The sequence below is a fragment of the Indicator indicator genome, chromosome 10 (genome assembly GCF_027791375.1).
Source record: "Indicator indicator isolate 239-I01 chromosome 10, UM_Iind_1.1, whole genome shotgun sequence".
Taxonomy (NCBI): domain Eukaryota; kingdom Metazoa; phylum Chordata; class Aves; order Piciformes; family Indicatoridae; genus Indicator; species Indicator indicator.
This window is the reverse complement of record NC_072019.1, coordinates 3,580,654-3,603,322: the sequence shown is the minus strand read 5'-3', so window position 1 is coordinate 3,603,322 and position 22,669 is coordinate 3,580,654. Positions and strand designations below refer to the sequence as shown.

The following is a 22,669-nucleotide window of genomic DNA, read 5'->3' as shown; positions in this document are numbered from 1 at the left end:
AAAAACAAAAACAAAAAACCAAACCAACCAACCAAAACAAAACCTGAATTAATAAATCCCCATTAAGCTACAAGCCACTTGGAGTGCCTTTCTCTTCTTTTCCCAATGCATTAATCAGGCACCAGCTTTTGTGTGACCCTGAGGAGAGGAGAATGTTCCTTTCGACCTTGCTGTTGTGTTTATTTGATTGCAGTAGCACCTAAGAGCAATCCAGGCAGAGCTGGCTGGTTTGGTATGATCTGGAAGGCTTTTGTAATAACAGATAGAACAAAAACAGCAACAACAAAAAAAGCACAAGAGCCTGGCAGCTGTATAAAACTCCCTTTGAGCACCAGTCCCTGCAGAAGTGCAACAGCCTCAGCAATCAGCATGACCAGCCAGTCTCAGGGAATCCAGCAGCTTCTGCAGGCAGAAAAACGTGCCAAGGACAAACTGGAGGAAGCAAAAAAAAGTAAGTAGCTGGCCTGCTTTTACTGTAGTTTTTAACTGTAAGCTCCTCAGAATCAAAGTGGCTCAGAGAAGACAACATTATTCCATCTGTGTGCATCACAGCTGTGCTGCTCCTGTTTTTTCTTCTCCCTTGCACTAGTGCTGTGCCTTGACTGCAGCCAGACATTCAGCCAGACCTGAATATTCAGACTTTGCTCAAAATTGTGCACACATACATACCTAATTACATTAAATAAGATTTTCTTTGTTGTATTCATCATGTCAGCTCGATTAGTTCTTGTTTATCTCAATGCCAATAGTGTCATTATGGCCGTCCTCAGCTATTTAAACCAGAAACCTACATGCCCCTGGCTGCCAGCTCCACAGGATCAGATTCTAAGTTTTCTATTTGTCTTCATAGGTCTTGTGTAAATTTTCCAGTGTTCCTCTTTTCTTACAGTATCTTGTAACCTGCCTTCTAATCTCAACTGAGCTTCAAAAAAATAATACATATGAAAACAAAGGGGAAATTCAGAACAATGAGTGGAATTAAAGTCTTTGTAAAACCACAGGCACTGTCAGTGCTGGAATAGGTAATTCATGTAAGACTTTTCACATGCCACAAGTAACCAGTAAGTGATTAAATGTTCAATTTAAAATATGCACCTTGTTCACCAAATGCCTAAGTGCCCAGGGCAGAGCATGCAATGATTTCCAACACTAATAAATTCAAATATATTTATCCCAGTCATACATAAGCAAAAATAATAATAAATATGAAAAATTATGGTGTCTGCTAGGATTATTTAAATCAAAGAAATAATTCTTTTGACAGAGTCTTTCCATTACCTATTTCCTTCATTTTCTGCATTCACCTCCCAGTGATTTCATGCAAACTATGAGGACCTTATTCCCCAGGATGTAGGTACCAACTACACGAGTCACTGACCTGCATTAGCACTGAAACATTAATACTGTTCCATGGAGTTATCTTGATTTAGAAGCTAGCAGCAGGAAACAACATTGTACTGCAGGACTCAGCTGAAATATATGAAGATATTGTATGGAGCAAGGCTACAAAAAATAAAAATTAAAAAAGAAAATCAACAAACAAAAAAGAAAATGCACACACACAAATGAAAGGGAAAAAAAAGGGCAAAAAGTGAACTAAAAAGTTTCCAAGTTGTCCTTGAATATTACAATACTCAGTATTTCAATATTTCTCATAGTAATGCCACTATGCCAGCCTGGACACTTAACTATACCAGCATAACTTAAACGGTGTAGGAGAAGGAGAAAAGCCCATTTATGCCAAGTCAAAATTACTTCATAAGTCTCTTCTCCAAAATGAATCTGCAGTTAGATCAGCATAAAGGATTGCACAGTTTGTCTCTGAGCATAAAAACTAAGACAAAGGGAAACACACAAAATGCAGCCAATATAAGCACAAGCCAATGTAATTGGTTAAGCTGTGCACACACAGTTTGGTGAAACAAGGCAAGCACATGCTGCCTCAGCCCAGAAACTGCCAGCCCAGATCCCCCTGGTGCTGGTTAAGATCAGCAGCTTCTGCTCCAAGCCTGACACTCTGCAGATCAGGGCTGCAATGAACCAATCCAGCCAGCACTAATGCAGACCCATCCCTACTAACCTGCACCTGTCACCTTCTTTGTCACCTCAAAGTCATTGCACAACACCACCAGAGGAATGAGAAGAATGAGTCTGACTATTCTCTCATGTGAGAGGAATGAATGGCAGATTGTTCACAGGCACAACCAGGAAAAGTCATTTGCAAGGAAATGTGATTGGCAAAACTCCCCTTATGCAAACCCTTCGGTGTTTACAGTTGATACATAACCAGATCAAACTGTAGTGTGAACACACATCATATTACATATAAACAGATAAGGGGGATAGGCTTTGTGTGCAGTTGGTCATGATGCAAAATCCTCCTTGGATAACTGAACAATTAGTAAACAAAATTATATTTATAGACATGAAACTAAGCAAAAAAAACCCATAGTGTTAAAGATCCTCTGCATATTTTTTCCAGACTTCTTGCTCAATACCTTTATCCTGGCTTGTAATATCTTTGCTGTAATATTGGCTGATGTTATTCATAGAATCATAGAATTGTTAGGGTTGGAAGGGACCTCAAGGATCATCCAGTTCCAACCCCCCTGCCATGGGCAAGGGACGCCTCATACTAGAGCAGGTTGCCCACAGCCACATCCAGCCTGGCTTTAAAAACCTCCAGGGATGAGGCTTCCACCACCTCCCTGGGTAACCTGGGGCTATTCAGTCTGGAGAGGAGAAGGCCCTGAGGAAACTTTATTATGGCCTTCAAGTATCTTATGGGGGACTACAAGAAAACTGGGGAGAGACTTTTTAGAATGTCAGGTAGTGATAGGACTGGGGGAATGGAGCAAAACTAGAAGTGGGTAGATTCAGTTTGGATGTTAGGAAGAAGTTCTTCACATGAGGGTGGTGAGACACTGGAACAGGTTGCCCAGAGAGGTAGTGGAAGCCTCATCACTGGGAGTTTTTAAGGCCAGGTTGGATATGGCTCTGAGCAACCTGATCTAGTGGAAAGTGTCTCTGTCCATGGCAGGGGGGTTGGAAGCAGATGATCCTTGAGGTCCCTTCCAGCTCTGACAATTCCATGATTCTAGGATTCTAAGATATGTTTGAAAACAGAAAGCAAATTTTACCATGCAGATTTTGGAAAGTAAGGTGCTTAGTGTTTGGGCAAATTAGAATGCAACATTTTTGCTCTCTGCTGTCTTTGCCTTGCAAGAACTAAATAACCCAAACAACTCCAGCAATTCTTTTGGGTTTAACTAGAGCTAGGTATTTTACTAACACAAGAGCAAGAAGAATACAGCCTTTCTCCATGTTAATAGAGCCTTCCAATGTAAGAAAGGTAAGAAAATCCAATACAGTGCTCAGTTGTAAAACAAATTGGTTAAGGTTTGGCCAATTTAATAAGATGCTTAGACCTGTATAGGCTGTCAGCTGTCATAATCCTGGACAACAGTGGACATGAAAACCAGGCATAGTACAGCTGCATCGCTGCTCCCCATATTCAGGGATGAGAAGGAGGGGGACAAAGGTGCATAAGGAAACCTGGCCCCCATCAGGTTTCTGCCCCTTGGGGGCAGAAGTCTCTTCAAAGCTGAAGCTTTGTGTACCTCCCCTTTATGATCCTAGAGGAAATATCATAGGAACAGGCTGGTTTGCCTATCCTCCTGTAATTCTTGCTCTCTTTTTGCATGATCTTGGCTGAATTTCAACGCTCTGCCACCCTTCTGTGTGCGAGGTTGGATTTTTGACTCAGCTGTGCTCTAGAGAGAATCCCATCGAGATCAGCAAAGACTTTGAAAAGGCAATCCTGTATTGCAAACAAGTGGTTAATAACAGCCTGATTAATTAATTTTGGTGAGGCAGGTTAAGCTCTAGTTTCTGCTTAACTTAATCAGGTGGAGCATATGCACCAGCACATATGTTGGCAGGTGCCGATTCTGCCCACAACGTTGTTGAACTAGCAGTAATTTACTCACAGCTTTTTCCACTTAATTAAATAGGAAGCAGCACCTTCCTGCTGTGCCAATCCTGAAGGCACCAGGGAAAAATTAAATAGCTGCCATCTTACAGTGACACCCTATAGATGGTGCTTCCTCCAGTGCACTCTCAAGATCTGACATGTACATATATACACAATTTTGGTGCACTAGCTGTGCTGTCAGAGGCAAACGAACTGGTTTTCTTCCAGTTAGTCTCTTTCCATTCTTTGTATTTGAATGGATGTATTTATCTATCTGGTGGCCAAATATTCAACATATTTACTACAGATGGCCCCCCAGATGGAATTTGAAATTAAAATCCCACTGATTCTGAAATAATTTAATTTGCTACAGAGATCCAGTCCCTCAGCTGGTAAAATTGGCAGAGCTTCAGTGTAGTCACTCCTCGCAGCTTCCAGCTCCGGGGAATCAACCCCCAGCTTAGCTCCTGAGGAAAATTCTATAAAAAGCTGATCAGCTCCAAATTTGGAGAGGAGAACAAGGGAAACTTCAAAATACTGAGCTAAACCTGGTTTCAGATTTTGCTGTACAGAACAATGTCAGGCTCTTTCACAAATCCATCAGTTCACACCTGCTGGTCCCAAGACTTCATACACTGAGTGACAGAAGCTGTAGGAATTGGCCCTTATGAAACAAATTAAAAAAAATTCTGAGAAAGTACATTCATGGTTTTAAACTGCCTCTTTGCCCCTTTACAAATAATCACAGTGCCTCTGTGGCAGAAAGACTCTGAGAAATAATTACCTACACAAGAGAGCACTGCACTGATGAATCGAGAGTCAGTAATGCTCTCTAGTTCCTCATTAGCTCACTTCTTCCTGTGAAATGCTTTTGATACAATCATATCCCCCAGGTCCCACAATAAGCACAACTACAAAAATCAATCCAGGAATCAAGATTTTAAGAGGAAATCCACATTTCAGGAGTATCTCTCTTTCTACTCACCCATTTGCAGATAATAACTTCAGAAGGAGTCATCAGCTGGGCAAATAGTTTACCACTGGATGAGGCTTTTTACCCAGGCTTTTGTTGAATCTTGGATGTATCAAAGCCAACAGTCTTCCTCCTAAGATTCAGCTTCCTCATTGCACCATGCTCAGTGGAAGCATACCACATCTGATAAGGCTTCAGAAGGCCAGCAGAGTTGTAACCAAGGTGATGTATGAGCCTGGAGAAAACAAATCAGAAATACTAATGCTTGTCTCTCCTTTTACCCCTATCCTTTATATAACAACCCTGCTAGACCCAGGAACTACCTTATGCCCAGTCCTTCAATGTCTTAACATGGGCTTGATTTGACAAAACCTTAGGACTTCCCTTATCACAAGGTAACTAGTCACAGTGACCAAGTATGTAAACAAGTCACCTTACAGATCACAGAATGTTAGGGGCTGGAAGGGACCTCAGAAGATCATCCAAGTCCAACCCCCCTGCCAGAGCACGATCACTCAGAGCAGATCACACAGGAACACATCCAGGTGGGTCTTGAACATCTCCAGAGAGGGAGACTCCACAACCTCCCTGGGCAGCCTGTTCCAGTGCTCTGTCACCTTCACAGTGAAATAATTCTTCCTCATGTTTGCATGGAACTTCCTATGCCTCCACCATCCTGTTTAAGAAGAAAAGGGGGGGGGGGGAAAAACTTTTTAATCACTTTCACATTTTCATGCATTGGTAGAGAATACCATTGACATCCTTTTTCCTCTTAATCACTTGCCTCTGAATTTAACAGGAATAGAGTGGGAAAGAAGAGGACAAAGCCTGAAGGTTGCAACTCAGTTCAATAGTAGTGAATCTTGCACACTTTGGAAGTCTGCCAGCTCTAAGCAGAATCCAGTTGGTGTGAGATGAAGGGATGCTGGCAACCAATCAATACAGCAAATCTTACAGAATAATGTCTTTTCCCCATCAGTGACAACTAAAATCTGTTATCTGGCTGCTTCTAGCACCGATGAAGGAAAGAGAGAGATGTATTTAAACACCAAACTGTGATTAAAAAAAAAAAACACACACACACAAAACCCCCAAAAGCCTACATTTGTGTTATGTGAAAACGTGTACTTGCAAAAAGACTGCTTTTGTTACCACACCAAGAAGATTTTCATTTGATGTGTGCTTTCACACAGGGAGTTGGTGTCAGAAGATGGGTACTGGCAAGACTGGCTTCCAAGCAAAAAGTACCCTGCCTAGATCACTTTGATACCTCTGACCAGTTTTGTAGAAATAAAGCTGCTGATGACTTTGCTCAAAGATTTGTCTGTTTTACTATGCCATAGAAAATATCCTTTCCCTTTTCCCTGCGGAAAAGGATTTGGGGGTGCTGATGGATGAGAAGCTGGATGTGAGCAGGCAGTGTAAGCCTGCAGCCCAGAAGGCAAATCACATCCTGGGGTGCATCAAAAGATGCATTGCCAGCAGATCCAAGGAGGTGATTCTGCCACTTTGCTATGGTGAGATCTCACCTGGAATACTGTGTACAAGTCTGGAGCCCTCAATACAGGAAGGACATGGACCCGATGGAGAGGGTCCAGACGAGGGCCACAAAGATGATCAAGGGGTTGGAACACCTCTGCTATGAAGATAGGCTGAGGTTCAGCTGGGGGTGTTCAGCATGGAGAGAAGGAGGCCAGCAGTGACAGGACAAGGGGCAATGGCTTCAAACTAGAGAAGGGCAAACTTAGAATGGATATCAGAAAGAAGTTCTTCACTATGAGGTGGGTGGAACATTGGAACAGGTTGCCCAGGGAGATGGTTGAGGCTCCTTCCCTGGAGGATGTCCCTGCTGCTGACTGTGGGGAGGTCAGACTGGATGACTTTTGGAGGTCCCTTCCTGTCTGGACCATTCTATGATTCTATCTCTGATTTAGAGAGATTCATCTTTGGGGATTCAATGACAAGTGTAATGTCACTGTTTCTTCCAACCATTAGGAAAAGGAAAGAGACTAAAGCAGGCCAAAGAAGAAGCCACAGCTGAGATAGACCACTACCGCTTACAGAGGGAGAAGGAATTTAGAAGCAAGCAAACAAATGTAAGTAGGAAACCTGCATATGTTCTTTCGTTGTGTCTGGCTGCTCAACGGGAAAACCATTTGCTTCAAACAGTTTTGCATGGACCCTTCTGCAAACCAACATAGTCATACTGATTAAACACAGGGATATCACCTATAACATGTATAGCCTTCATTCTAACTTTTTTCACAGGCTTGGTAAGCATTTATGGAAGGTATTGTAGACTTTCACCACTTATATTGTCCAGATTCTATATTTGACTCATGCTTGCCCTTTGAAGAAACATCTCATTTAAGAAAAAAAACTCCCTTTGAAGAAACATCTTGTTTAAGAAAAAAATACCTCTGGATCCTCTTTCTTTAACTCCAGATAGACCTCATTCCCATTTTGAAACTGGAGATTTCAGCAAGGTGGATGTTTCTGTAGAACCATAGCATTCTCAGGGCTGGAAGGGACCTCAAGGATCATCTAGTTCCAAGCCCTTTGCCATGGGCAGAAACACTTTCCACTAGATCAGGTTGCTCAGAGCCATATCTGGCCTGGCCTTAAAAACCTCCAGGGATGAGGCCTCTACCACCTCCCTGGGCAATCTGTTCCAGTGTCTCACCACCCTCATGGGGAAGAATTTCTTTCTAAATACCATTATTATTAACCTGTTTCTGGAAGGCAGTCAAAGATTCCTGCTAAGCTACTGCAGAGGGGAGTTTGATGCTCAGTTCAGTTTACTAGACCAAGTATTCAGACACAATTCTTTTTAATTCTTTGTCACAGTCTTATTTATCTATTCTTCCTCTTATAGTGCTATATCCAAACTGGTGTACATTTTCTCATACTATGAGGTGTTCTATATCAGTCCAGAATGAACAAGAGCAGCAACAGAAATTCTGATTAATGTGAGGTTAGAGTTACAACATGTAAGATCTTTTTCCAAGAGAAAAGTTTAAGGCCAGGTTTCAAATCAATTTTGTTAGTGCCAGTGGTGTTTGCACTTGGGGTCAAGACCACCAAATGCTGGAGATGTCCTAGTTCTGTATTTTGTGGATTCCAACTCAATAACAGTATCACACTATATCAGAGGTTGGAAGGGACCTCAAGAGGTCATCAGGTCCAACCCTCCTGCCAGAGCAGGATCACTTAGGATAATCCACACAGGAATGCATCTGGGTGGGTTTTGAAAGTCTTCAGAGAAGGAAACTCCACACCCCCCTTGGGGAGCCTGTTCCAGTGCTCTCAATGTAACATTTTAGCAACTTTGGAATGACATAAAACCAGTATGGCCAAGATAAGGGACAGACCTTCAAGGTCAGAGGAAATCATAGCCTAAGCAGAGCATCATTTGCATGCTGACAAAGAGAAGGTCTCCAAATTCAGGTAAGGAAAGGGGTGGGGGAGGGCGGAATTTAATAAGTAAGAATCAACTATCTCGATTTACAGCATTAGTACGAACTGAGAAAGCAGGTTCCCAGTCTGCAGAGGCTCTTCTTAAAACTGTAATACTTTTCTGGAGGATTTTTGAAAGTATTTGTTAGCTGGATAACATGCAAGCAGCTGGGATCTCTGGAAAGCAATTTTCCCCAGCAGGGGAAAAAAAAAATAAAACAAACAGCTTCATGAATCTGGTCTAAGCTGTACAATCTTTTCCACATGGGACCCTTACAACTTGTCTAAAAGCTAAAATACAATGCCAGCTAAAAATAGTTACTATTAAAAAAAACATAACCTTTTCCTGATATTTACAATCATGTCTATGTCTTGTATTTCTTCCAAATTGGGAAGTGTTTTACATCTGGACTGTGGACAACATTCTTACTGCATTGCCAGGTACCAATAAGTAGAACTGCAAAGGTAATTTGTGCAAAAGACCAGAATTCAGCTTCTTCTCCTTCATGAAAGACTAATTTGGGCTGAAATTACAAGAAGAATAAAAGTAATGACTCCTGCCTTGTTTGCGGTCATCCTCTAAGTATGCACTAACCTCACAGGTTAGCTTCAGCTGCCATTCCAGCCCAGAGAACCATGGCAGGAACAAGAAGAATACATTACTTATTCCTTTCTTATTCTGTCAGCATGTCTTTTAACTCTTCCCTGTAGAATTCTTCAGCTGGAAACCAGTTTCTCTGCTGATATCTGAAAGACTTTTCCATAAGGGAAGAATTCAAGGGATGTTGGGGCAGTGGGGGGAGGAAAGAAGAAAGGCACAGATTTGGAAGGTGTGCATCCGTTTATAACATAACCTTGCTGAAATGTTCAAGCAAGTCTACAGTCAATTAAATTCTATGCGAATGTCCTGATATTAACTGTGCCAGAAGCTGTCTGGTATGTCGCCAGATAAGAAAATGCAACACTGAAAGACCTTGGCTGAGGCCTGTTGAAGGTTATACATCACTAACTGCTGAAGACATTTCAAATAGCCTGAAACTGTAACTATGCATTGTTAGAAAGGCTTTCCCACGTTTTGGTCTTTAGCCCCATGCACATTGGCGTTTGGTGAGGCCAAGCAGAGCTCAGTGGTGGTGGAACTTAGCTGACCAGTCATTAAAAATGGAAAACAAGTTAAAATGAGTGATATAAAAGAGAAAATGTGTGCAGTGATGCTCCCACAGGGGGTTGGGAAACTTTCATCACAAGGGGTGATTCCCATTGCTAACGAGCATATGAAAGCATTCCCTTTAACCTGGTGGTGTGCCTACAGTTCAACCTAGATCATACCTCACAGTTCGTGACATCTTTGTGTTATGTTTATGCTAGATGAAGAAAAGGATGACAAACAGAGTCATATATTATCCTTTATTTTGCTCAGAGGACTTTTCCTTTCCAGGTAATGGGCTCCCAAGGTAACTTCTCTGCTAAAATAGAAGAACAAACCACAGAAACTATCCGAACCCTCACTAGCAGCTACCACAAGAACATGGAGAGCGTGATGAAAAAGCTTTTGAACACGATATGTGACATCAACCCTGAAGTACATCCAAACTTCAGGCATGCAATTTAAGATCCACTGATGTGCTGGGAAGGGGTGCTTGTAAAAAAAAGAAAAAGCCTTCTTTCTTCATTGCATAAATATTTCCTCATTTATTGCTTGTGTGCCTGTGAAAAAACAATTAAAAAAAACCAAAAACACTAAAGCCAAAAGCACACAGCTCCACACAGGCTTTTGATGTGACAAGAATTTTACAAGGTTTCACAAGATTTGCTGGAGTGCTGTTGGTAGCTATACCCCTGTCATTCAGATGGGTGCAAGTCAGCAACAGCAGAATAAATGATTATTGACATCAGCAGCTTTTCAGTGGGAGTCTTTATTCATTTTCTCTTATAAAATGTTCTGTCCTAGGATATGATGTTGTATAAAGTCTGTTTATTCCAATCGTTACTGTACTTCAGGCCACCTGAAAGAGAATATCACACAAAGTATTTCCATTTCCCTGATGCACACTGTGGCCAGGTTATAGAACACATGGGAACTCTAGTTTTTATCCAAAAATAATAGGTCAAAACACTCTCAAGTTTTGTGTGACCATTTAAAGTAAAACATAGGTTACTTGTACACAGTTGTGTCCAAAATCCATGCTCAAAGTATTGTCCTGGTGTTTAACTACAGCACCCATTTTATGCAGATTGAAGTATGGGAAATGAGAACAGGAGCAATCATTATATATAAAATTGCTCTGCTTCAAGGTGCAGACTAACACATCTCTCATTATCTATATTTTCACCAAAACCATAGGAATCCACCAGCTCAAACTCTACACCAGTCATGCTAAGTGTTACCTTATTCCACAGATTGCTCACGGAAATCATGTCAGTTAGAGCTCAATTCTGCTGCCCCAGGTGACCTTGAGTAATACTTCCCTCTGCAATGGCACAGATTTCCCTTGGAATAGATTCTAGTAAGTTAGGAAAATACAATACAGTCTGCTGCTTTCAAGGTGAAGTCCACTAAATCTGATGGAAGGCACTGACAAATAGAGGGTCTGGCACATACCTGCATGATGGACCTCTTTCAATGCCTTGTCTCCACTACAAAATTACACTGAATTAGAGAAGCAGCTGGAGAAATTCCAGTGACTAGTAAACAATAGCAATGGTTTTCAGTTCAGGTAGACACAGACAAATCATTTTGATTTCACAACAGTTACTCATAGGCAATCTCCTGTTCCAGCAAGGTTTACACAGCTGACATGCTGTTATGTGTAAAATGACCATAAAGCTGTAGTCAACTTAATGTCAGCAAACAGACTCCAAGCCCAGATTGCAACAGTCCCTTGTATTCAGTTATATTCTCTGGGGACCAAAGGATGTTGAGGAATGGGGAAGAGACTAGAAATCCTACTGACATCAGCTGAAAGGCTCATTTATTTAGGAGCACTTGGAATCAGGCTGTGATGAGCTTTGTTTACTGCGGGGGTAAAAGAACTCTAGTCCCTCTCTGCACAGGAGCCAAGGCAGGCACCCTCCTGCACAGAATCACAGGATGTTAGGGAACCTCCAAAGACCATCGAATCCAACCCCCCTGCCAGAGCAGGACCATAGAATCCAGCACAGGTCACACAGAAATGCATCCAGATGGGGCTTGAAAATCTCCGGAGGAGGAGACTCCACAACCTCTCTGGGGAGCCTGTTCCAGTGCTCTGTGACCCTCCCAGTGAAGAAGTTCCTCCTCATGTTGAGGTGGAACCTCCTGTGCTGCAGTTGATATCTGTTGCCCCTTGTCCTTTCACAGGGTACGACTGAGTAGAGCCTGTCCCCTCCTTCTTGACACCCAGCCCTCAGGTGTTTATAAACAGCATAGGGCACTTTGCCTCGTGGCCTGGGCACACACACCCCTCTGGTTTGGTAATGGCTCTGGTCCCAGCAGAGTGCTCAGCTGTGAAGCACATATTTTCTGAGAACTTAAAACAGTCACTAAGATGAACACTTATCTCTCATGAGAGCTCACTGCACTGTTCAGCATTGCTCTGCTTTCCCTGCCAGGCTACTCCAGCACACCTTCCACCAGTTATCACTTCTAAACATGGGTAAAAGTTACAGGTTGAGCTGCAGAGCTAAAGCAATGGGTTCGCATTGCCAGCTGCATGAGACCATAGCACATGCCCCTGTACAGCGAGAGCAGGATTGCCACAGTGTGATGGGCAGCAGGCTACAGAAGCAGCTTTTCAGGAGGCCAACGACCCAAATTACATCAAAGCAAGCTTTGCTTCGCTTCTTTTTATAGCCTTCCCCCTTTCTCACATTGACCAAATCTGTTCTCTGTCACCAACTGCTTCTCTTGCTAAGATTCTGTCCTCCTTTCAAGACTTCTCTCTGTTCTTCTGTTCCTAACTGCCACAAGGACATCTCTTATTTAAAGCTTCTTTAAAATACATTGTCCCACAAAAACACCCTCCTCGACAAACACCTGAGCCCATGGTGGGGACCAGCAACAGCCACTGGCAGTGTGAATGAGCTGTCTCTGGAGGGGATAGGGTGCAGTTGTGCCATCTCTCATGCAGTGACACGACACTGCAATCATGGCAGTGACTTGTCTGTGACCTTGCTGTCACTGCATACCTGATACAGAAACTGGGTCTTATTACCCAAGCTTTCTGAATGTGATTATTTTTTTATCTGTAGCCAGAATTATGAGCTATTGCTCAGAAAAAAATGAACAAATTTGTTATGCTTGGCTCTTTGATCTTGAGAGATATAAATGGGAGAGCTGTGAGCACTCCCTGTGTTTGTTTTCTTCTACATTCATCTCTATTTCTGACAAAGAAATGGTGGTTATGTCACCACTTTTAGCTGGGCAGAGGTGAAGGGCAACTTAGACTTCATCTAATTTGTCAAGTTATTGGCTTTATTCTAAACGAAGAGTGTGAAGTACCAGCTGCATCAATGGAATATGGAGGTGCCAAGAAAATACCTGCTGAATTTACAAGTGCACAAAATATCTTTTATATCAGAACAATGGCAAATAATCATTCCATGCAGCAGAAAAAAAGATACAATAGAAACAAGGAGGTTTAATTTCAAAATGCTCTCAAATGTGTAAAAAAAAAAAAAAAAAAAAAGTGGTTATTCTGAATTAGCAGTTACCTGCCATGGATGACTGGTTAGATCACCCTTGAGCCAACCAAGCCCTCAAGGTTTAACCAAACAACAGTTCTCTCTGTAAGGGCCCTGACCACACACATCCTTCCCCTCCTCTTACTGTGACTTACGTTCCTACCTTGTACTCAACTTTGTCTCAGTCCCCAGGGAGGTGCCCAATGCTGGCCTCCACCTGCCCTGCTCCCGGCTTGGGTGGGTTGAGCCTGGCTGCCAGATTCTGCCCAGCCATCCCCTAAGGAGCATGCCAAGGTCCCAGGGAGCTCTTGGTCCTCACAGCACCCTGGCACTCTGTTACCTAACATGCAGCTTGGCAACATCTCACAAGTCACAACACATATTTAAGAAATAGGAAGCCATATATGGGTAGCATTCATGCCTATGTAAATCTGTTTTTCATAAATATCTCTGAAATCAGGGTCTTACCAAACATGGAAGAACTCCTCTGAAGGTTTTCCTCTCTCCAGCCATGTTTTTCTCTTGGAAATGGTGGTTACCAGACCTTGACATTGCTTCAGACGACAGGATTTTCTTCGCATCATTGGAAGCCAGACTCAAAGGAGCAACTATTGTCCTTCCTCCACCAGTAATAACCATACATAGCTATTAGCATTTTCAGTATTTCAGTTAGGATCTTCTTATTATCAATAGATCAATAAACAAGGAAATGAATGGAAATGATTCAAGGTTTATGTCTACTTCCATCAAAATCAACTGCAAGACATTTACAGTGTTAGAAGTGAAACAAGACAATTGAAGAATTTCCTAGACTGGATGAAATGTAGACTGGCTTTCAAGAGGGAGTTAACAAGGCTGTTGCTGTCTGAAAAAGAAGAGCTGTACAGCTTCTAAATCCACTGACTACAAAGTGCCTACAATAATGAGTAGTGGAAATGGTCAGACTACAGGAAAGTGCAATAATTGTTCTACACAACTCATGATGATTTGGGCTCAATTTCTCTGGCTTTTTTTTTTTTCCTTAGTGTTCTTCTTTGTGTTATAACATATGAGGCTGTAGGACTGTGATTCCCATTCACAGGTCATGAGGGAAGATCTCTGAACCCATGCAGGTAAGACTGAATTCCTTTCAAGTCTAGATAAAGCAAACCAAAACAGACAGAGAACTAATCCTATCCTCTGTGTAGAGGCTTTCTACTGAATTTCCCATGAATTTCTGAAGAGTTTGGAAGCTGAGATTTGGTAAGTAAAAAACAGATGTTAGCCTATTACACAGAGTAAAGTATTAACAGAAATAAGATTCCCTTCCTTGTATATGGTTCCATCCATTTTTCCATATCAAAATACACTTAGAATCATAGAATGGTCTGGGTTGGAAGGGACCTCCAAAGGTCATGGAGTCCAACTCCCACTGCAGTAAGCAGAGGCATCCTCAGCTAGATCAGGCTGCCCAGAGCCTGGGCAGGTTTATATAATCTGCAAAATATAAGCTGACCACAGAAACAGAGGGAATGGCTGTCACACAATACACAATGTCCTCTGTTCCTGCCAGGCTGCCAGTGGCCTGTCCTTCACAGATTTGATTATTCCACATGCTATGACAGTGTAAGGCACTTCAGACGCCGAGCCTTCCCTGCGGGATGTTAATGCTTGCTAGGAGTACATGACCCAACCAGCATGGCTACAGAACACTTGGAAAATGTGACATTGGAGTACTACTAACACACTCTGTTACACTTACAGGGCATGACTGCATGTGGGAAACCTGATGACTTGCAAGCTTATTATCATAGAATCATAGAATCAAGAAGGTTGGAAGAGACCTCAAGGATCATCGAGTCCAACCTGTCACCCTACGCCTCATGACTATCTAAACCATGGCACCAAGTGCCACGTCCAATCCCCTCTTGAACACCTCCAGGGATGGTGACTCCACCACCTCCCTGGGCAGAACATTCCAATGGCCAACCACTCTCTCTGTGAAGAACTTTCTCCTCACCTCCAGCCTAAACCTCCCCTGGCACAGCTTGAGACTGTGTCCTCTTGTTCTGGTGCTGGTTGCCTGGGAGAAGAGACCAACCCCCTCCTGGCTACAACCTCCCTTCAGGTAGTTGTAGACAGCAATGAGGTCTCCCTTGAGCCTCCTCTTCTCCAGGCTAAACAGTCCCAGCTCCCTCAGCCTCTCCTCATAGGGCTTGTGCTCAAGGCCTCTCCCCAGCCTCGTTGCCCTTCTCTGGACATGCTCCAGCAATTCAACATCTTTCCTAAACTGAGGGGCCCAGAACTGGACACAGGACTCAAGGTGTGGCCTAACCAGTGCTGTGTACAGGGGTACAATGACCTCCCTGCTCCTGCTGGCCACACTATGCCTGATGCAGGCCAGGATGCCATTGGCTCTCTTGGCCACCTGGGCACACTGCTGGCTCATGTTCAGCTGCTGTCAACCAGTACCCCCAGGTCCCTTTCCGCCTGGCTGCTCTCCAGCCACTCTGACCCCAGCCTGTAGCTCTGCATGGGGTTGTTGTGGCCAAAGTGCAGCACCCGGCACTTGGACTTGTTGAATGCCATCCTGTTGGACTCTGCCCATCTGTCCAGCCTGTCAAGGTCCCTCTGCAGAGCCCTTCTACCTTCTAACAGATCAACACCTGCTCCCAGCTTGGTGTCATCTGCAAATTTACTGATGATGGACTCAATCCCCTCATCCAGATCATCAATAAAGATACTGAACAGGATGGGGCCCAGCACTGATCCCTGGGGGACACCACTAGTGACAGGCTGCCAGCTGGATGTGGCACCATTCACCACCACTCTCTGGGCTTGACCCTCCAGCCAGTTCCTAACCCAGCACAGTGCTGCTGTCCAAGCCACAGGCTGACAGCTTGGCCAGGAGTCTGCTGTGGGGGACAGTGTCAAAGGCCTTGCTGAAGTCCAGGTAGACTACATCCACAGCCTTTCCTACGTCCACCAGGCTGGTCACCTGATCATAGAAGGAGATCAGGTTGGTGAGGCAGGACCTGCCCTTCCTAAATCCATGTTGGCTGGGCCTGATTCCTTGGATATCCTTCAGGTGCGCAGTGATTGCCCCCAAGACAATCTGCTCCATGATTTTCCCTGGCACTGAGGTCAGGCTGACAGGCCTGGAGTTCCCAGGTTCTTCTGTCCATCCCTTCTTGTGGATGGGTGTCACATTGGCCAGTTTCCAGTCTTCTGGGACCTCTCCAGTGAGCCAGGACTGGTGGAAAATGACGGAGAATTTAACTTACTGAGGGTCCTCATTGCTTTTATGAAAGATATGCCACAACTACATCACCTGACCCAGGGTGACTGACTCCTGAAAGTCCCTCTTGCCCCAAGTATCTGACATATATATAGGTAGATCAGGCCCCAGTATGCCACCAAACTTCCATATCACTTTTGGAAACGCAGAAAGCTTGAGTAGATCTGTACTCCAAAAACTGCTGCTTCGGTTAAAAAACAAATCTTCCATTAAATGTCAGGCCAGAAAAATTACCTCAGTATCATAGAATCACAGGATGGTCCAGGCTGGAAGGGACCTCCAAAAGTCATCTAGTCCAATGCCCCCTGCATTAAACAGGGGCATCCTCAACTAGACCAAACAGAACCAAACTTGTATAACCTCCTCTCTATATTTCATTGTAAATATTTCTTTTACAGCCCTGTGGCACTGATTTGTTGTAGAAATAGACAGACAGGTAGCAACAGAGATATAAACCAGACTGATTTGGACCCTGCACATTTCACTTTGGAAAATAATTACAGCATTTTGTGGCAGTCCTCCTTCCATTCAGATTTACTTATGGGAAAGAGCAGGAATACATGAGCGATCTCATTGTTGGCAGTGACATAATTCATGCTTCTGCTTAAAACTCAGCAAAGGTGAAGCATGGTGGCAGCTTACAGAGCAGAAGTGAGACTAGAGGAAATGGTTTCAAGCTGCTTGAGGGGGGCTGGATGCTGAGAAATATTCCTTCACTGAAACATCAAACATTGGGATGGTCTGCCCAGGGCCGTGGTGGAGTCACCATCCCTGGAGGTGTTCAAGCAGAGTGTTGACCTGGCACTTAGGGGCATGGTGTAGTGTTGACCCTTCAGTGCTGGGTTGAGGGTTGGACTGGATGAGCTTTGAGGGGCTGCTGGCTTCTTCTTTTTTTAATTTTTTTTATTACAGGTTGCCCAGGGAAGTGGTTAAGGCCTCATCCCTGGAGATATCCAAGGTGAGGCTTGACAGGGCAGCCTGATCTAGTGGAGGATGTCCCTGCTGACCTCAGAGGGGGTTGGACTGGACGACCTTCCAGCCCAGACCATTCTTTTATTCTGGGAGGTCTCTTTCAACCGTATGTATTCTGTGATTCTGTGACAGGCTGCCAGGACACTAGATGTGCTGGAAATGGCTCCTGTCATGGAGTCTGATCCAAACCTGTTCTCTACACCCTCTGACTCACACTGGCACAGCTTTTCTACCAGCCCAGGAATATATGCTGTGGCTCTTTCATAATCTCAGCAGCTGCTTGCAATCTCTGTTATAAACCTGGCTTGCCTCGCATCAGAAGGATGCACTTCACCTCTTACTTGTGGTTTCCTAGCTGATAGCAATAGAGAAGAAGGTTTAATAAATTAAATAACCATGCCTTATATCAAATTAACACTTCTTACTAACATATTTACTAACACCAGTTTCAAGGAAAGAAAACAGCATTGTTTCCTATTAACACTTAACTGCTCTGTCTGCGTGAGCTATGGGAAATATTTCTTGTGGCACAGGCTGCCAAACCTGTTCAGCACATTTCCCCTAATGGCTTTTCCATTTAGCTCTGGAGTAAGTAAATTAACATTCAACACCTTTTTCTTTTTTTAAACCATTTTTCCTCCATATCATTTCTTAAATACCCTTTGGAGTCACTCACAAACATTAAGTGACCTTGAGACAATTATTTACTTTAAGATAAAGATTCTGCAAACTCTTCACACATTTAAGTACTTAATTCCTACTAACTTACACATTTTTTACTTACAGATACACGTGTGCATATGATCACAACTATGTCCCATATGTATCACAGAATGTTAGGGTTTGGAATGGACCTCGAAAGATCATTTAGTCCAACCCCCCTGCCAGAGCAAGATCATCTAGATTAGGTCACACAAGAACACATATCCAGGTGGGTTTTGAATGTCTCCAGAGAAGGAGGCTCCACAACCTCTCTGGGCAGCCTGTTCCAGTGCTCTGTCACCCTCACAGTGAAAAAGTTTTTCCTTATGTTCATGTGGAACCGCCTATGCTCCAGCTTGCACCCATTGCCCCTTGTCATACAGCTGGACATCACTGAGAAGAGCCTGGTTCCATCCTCCCAACACCCACCCTTCACATCAATATAAACATTAATGAAGTCACCCCTCTCCTCAGTCTCCTTTTCTCCAGGCTACAGAGATTCAGCTCCTTCAGCCTTTCCTCATAAAGGAGATGCTCCACTACCTTTTACATGAAAAAAATTACAGTGCTTTTCAGTATTCAGTTTATGGGTTTTCCCATATTTTTTTTTTCATAACCTATAAAAAAAAAATTAAAACCCTTCTTTCCTACCCATTGTGTCAAATTCAAGCCTGATAGAGTCATCAGTTCTCCCTATAATCACTGATGAAAATAGTCAGCATTCACCATAAAGGTTTTGAGACCTGACCTAGGAGAATGATCTCCAAAACCATTACAGGTTTCTGGAAACACGCCTTCCAAACTTCTGGTTATCTACAACCATTGTGAGAAAAACATCTTAGACTTGATTGACAGCTGCTGGCAATCACTGTGAGAGGAACAATACCAAAAAGAGCAGCAATCAGCTCAGTTTTGTGAAAAATCTCTGAGCTCTGTACTGATCTACATCTCTGATACTTACTGTGCTGTGTTGTTCCATAGTGTCCCAGCACTTCTGCTGCTCTGCTGATGCTACTGCTCCTACCTGAAACCAGATTCAGTAAGAATAACACCTTGTGAAGGAGAGAGGTGGTAGATTAACAAGACATGAGAATAAAGGTGATCACAGGATGTTAGGGGTTGGAAGGGACCTCAGGAAATCATCAAATCCAACCTCCCTGCCAGAGCAGGACCATAGAATCCAGCACAGGTCACACAGAAATGCATCCAGATGGGGCTTGAAAGTCTCCAGAGAAGAAGACTCCACAACCTGTCTGGGGAGCCTGTTCCAGTGCTCTGTGACCCTCCCAGTGAAGAAGTTCCTCCTTATATTGATGTGGAACCTCCTGTGCTGTAGTTTCTATCCATTGCCCCTTGTCCTATCCCAGTGTGCAAGTGAGCAGAGCCTGTCCCCTCCTTCTTGAGCCCCAGCCCTCAGATATTTATAAACATTTATTAAATGATGTGCATGGTTGCAGGTTGTGCTACCTCCAAGTGCAATCACTTTGTCCCCCACTGTCAATGAAACAGGCTGCAGAGTACACCAGAGCCTAAAACAGAACATCAGAGCAGGAGTATCAGTAAAAATTGGCATTTTCTGAGAAAACTTTGCATGAAAAACATTTTAATCAGCTCAAGCTCTAAACTATGATGCTGCATTATTCTCAATGAGAATAACTTTAAGGAAGAACTCATTCTGAAGCACACTGTGATACCTTCTGGAATACTACTTGCTTGAACAGAACAAATGGACATGGCTGCGTTCAATGCAAGATGAGAATTTGTCACAGCTTTGGTCTGTACAGAAATTCAGTTATTCCATAATATTTATTATATAATATATGCAGCATATATAACTATATAGTGTGTGTGTGTATACTATGTGGTGCTTTAAAAATATGATTCTCTTGTAGTTGTGGCTTGTTTGAGCACTAAGACCAATATTTATACTCTTTGGTGATTAAGAAAGATGTCACATTCAGAAAAAGGTATGTTCTACACAGAAGCATGTGGACTTGTCAGCTAACACAGAATGCAGTCATATATACTAATACCTTCTTAAATGATAGACAGAATACAGTCACATATACCATTACCTTATTAAATGGTAGAATACTGACATATATACCAATATCTTATTAAATGATATACAGATTACAGTCATATATACCAATACCTTATTAAATGATACACAGAATAATCATATATACTAATACCTTCTTAAATGATAGACAGAATACAGTTATATATACAATACCTTATTAAATGATAGACAGAATAATCATATATAGCAATACCTTATTAAATGATAGACAGAATAATCATATATATCAATACCTTATTAAATGATACACAGAATATAGTCATATATATACCAATACCTTATTAAATGATACATAGAATACTGTCATATATACCAATACCTTATTAAATGATAGACAGAATACAGTCATATACACTAATACCTTATTAAATGATCTGTGCATAGTAAAATCAAGTCCCTGTTGTGCTTTCAGAAGGAAAACATCTTTTCTCTCCTCGAAAGGGTAAATAAAGTTGCATCCTACATACAAGCATGGGCTCCAGCATTCCTCAAAATCTTGTGCAGCTTTTAAATTCAGCTCAAGATTCATTCCCTAACCCTGGAAGGGAAAATATAGGATTAGATGTGTACTACTTAAGGCAGAGTGCAATTAAAATTCAAAGCATTAACAAAAAAACAAACTTCACTATGCTGTTTCTAGTTGAGGTGCAGGCATAAAGTTTAATGAGTCTCTTTGTTTTCACAGCCCCCCGTGAGTTGTTCCAACTCTTTCAACTATTCTCTTTTTGCCTTGTAAACTTCAGGTCCACAAGAGGTTCAGATCAGTGTTGAGGGTGCCTATAACATAACGAGGGTGTCTGAATTTGCGTTTCGCTGCCTTGCTTCCGCTCAGCTGCTCTTGTGAGGTGGGAGTCTTGCAGAGCACTAACAGCAATCAGGTTCAGAAGTCAGCCAATAAACTGGCACTGCAGCACTTACAAAGGTTTGCCTAAGAAAAAGCTTTGGTAGCACATGCATGAGCATTTGCTGACCATAGAGGCTGCTACTGGAGTTCAGACTTCAGCATGTCTACAGAAGAGCTGGGAACTGAAAGAACAATCTTAATGGAGACCTATAAACAAAAGGAAGCACACTCCTCCAACAACACAGGCTTGTAAGAGGTCCAGTTCTTGGGTTAAAACCTGAGGCTAATACCCTAAAGACATTTCTACAGGTGAAATATCCACCTCCTCTTCACTGCAATGTCTTTCACCACTATTGGGGTGTTCTATAGATTTGTTTCGAATACAAATGAGACAGAGGACTTCTATTTTCCATGGATCACATTGCTGGCATGACTGAATACCCTGAAGTCATCTCCATAATTATAGAAATGAATTTGTCTCCCTTTGACAAAATCCTCGCTCACATTAAACATACCTACCACAGCAAGGGAGTGCAGATGCTAGAGTAATTGATTCATTGGTTATTTGCCTTCCCATAGATACTGCTATTGTAAAGAATGGAAGAAAAAAAATAGAAAAAATAATAAAAAATAAACCAACACCAAAAAAAAAAAAAGACTCCAGAATTTTCATGACATCCTGCTTCCATCAGGCCAACGTTTTCTCTCACATCAAACACAATCTGCTTTGCTTTATATCCTAATTTATTCCCACCATAACCTCCTCAATTTCTATTTAATAGATCCAGCTTCCATTATCCTTTAATTACTTTTTCAAATCAGCATCTTCATGCTTTCCCCCTCTCTAGCAGGAATTCTTCACAGACAGTTTTCCTCCTCTGCACTCCTCATCAGAAGCTTTATTTTGCCACAAATCCTACCAAAAGGGCACAACAACCATAAAACAAACTCCATTATGGGACTTCTGACTATCATATTACCTACTAACATCTCAATAATGTCTCTCTCTTAGCCCTATTCATCTGCTATCATGTTGTACTACACAATGATGGTGGAAACAGCCCCTCAGGCCTGAGTCCCACTCTCACTGCAGTCCTGGTCTATGACTGTGGCACCCAAGAAATACCAAACACAAATTCTAACTACTAAGCAACAGAGTCTGATTCTTGTGTGCCAAGCTCTAAACAAACTGAGGAGCAGCAGTCTCTGACTTAAGCAGGTTTGCAAGTCTGCTGCATGTGTTTGGGTGCCAACGAATACATTCAGAGCAGCACCAGCTATAGCCTGTGCAAACCTGCCTTTCCTGAAGTATCATGCAACAATTGTTTACAGCCTGATTATGCTGACACAGCCCTACCAAATTGCTTAGGACTTGAAGAAAATGTTTGCTAAAAAAATCAGCTTAGACTGCAAAAGGAGCAGGCTGAACCAAGGCATTAGGCTTTTCTAAATTAAGAAGCAGCAGGTAATTCTAACCTATCTCTCTCATATATGGTAGGAAAGGAGAATATTCCTTGCATTTGTCCCCAGGGCAGGATTAAAAAGGCACATTATTAACCAAAAAAAAAAAAAAATCCCATTTCCATTGTTTTTACCTAAAGACTTTCCTTTAACAAGGCTGACCTGGATTAAAAATAATGACCCTCCAAATTCCAAACCTTCTTCATATAAATACCAGTTATCCATTTATAGCAACATTTGGGCCAGTTCTTAACTTGTAGTTGGCT

General features: G+C 42.5%; 1 protein-coding gene across 1 annotated transcript; it reads left to right on the top strand.

The window, feature by feature from the left end:
* The first annotated feature begins 369 nt into the window (after window positions 1-369).
* On the top strand, window positions 370-10,014 carry ATP6V1G3 (ATPase H+ transporting V1 subunit G3). Its single transcript, XM_054384402.1, has 3 exons — window positions 370-451; window positions 6,942-7,042; window positions 9,841-10,014. Exons 1-3 carry the CDS (start codon window positions 370-372, stop codon window positions 10,012-10,014), a joined length of 357 nt encoding a protein of 118 aa, XP_054240377.1.
* The last annotated feature ends 12,655 nt before the right edge of the window (window positions 10,015-22,669 follow it).

What these genes read in the sequence shown, in the direction of transcription:
- ATP6V1G3 (XM_054384402.1), top strand. Translation starts at nt 370, where the DNA reads ATGACCAGCCAGTCTCAGGGAATCCAGCAGCTTCTGCAGGCAGAAAAA. An exon ending in ACTGGAGGAAGCAAAAAAAA is followed by an intron (nt 452 to 6,941) that starts GTAAGTAGCTGG and finishes TCCAACCATTAG; the next exon opens with GAAAAGGAAAGAGACTAAAG. An exon ending in TTAGAAGCAAGCAAACAAAT is followed by an intron (nt 7,043 to 9,840) that starts GTAAGTAGGAAA and finishes TTTCCTTTCCAG; the next exon opens with GTAATGGGCTCCCAAGGTAA.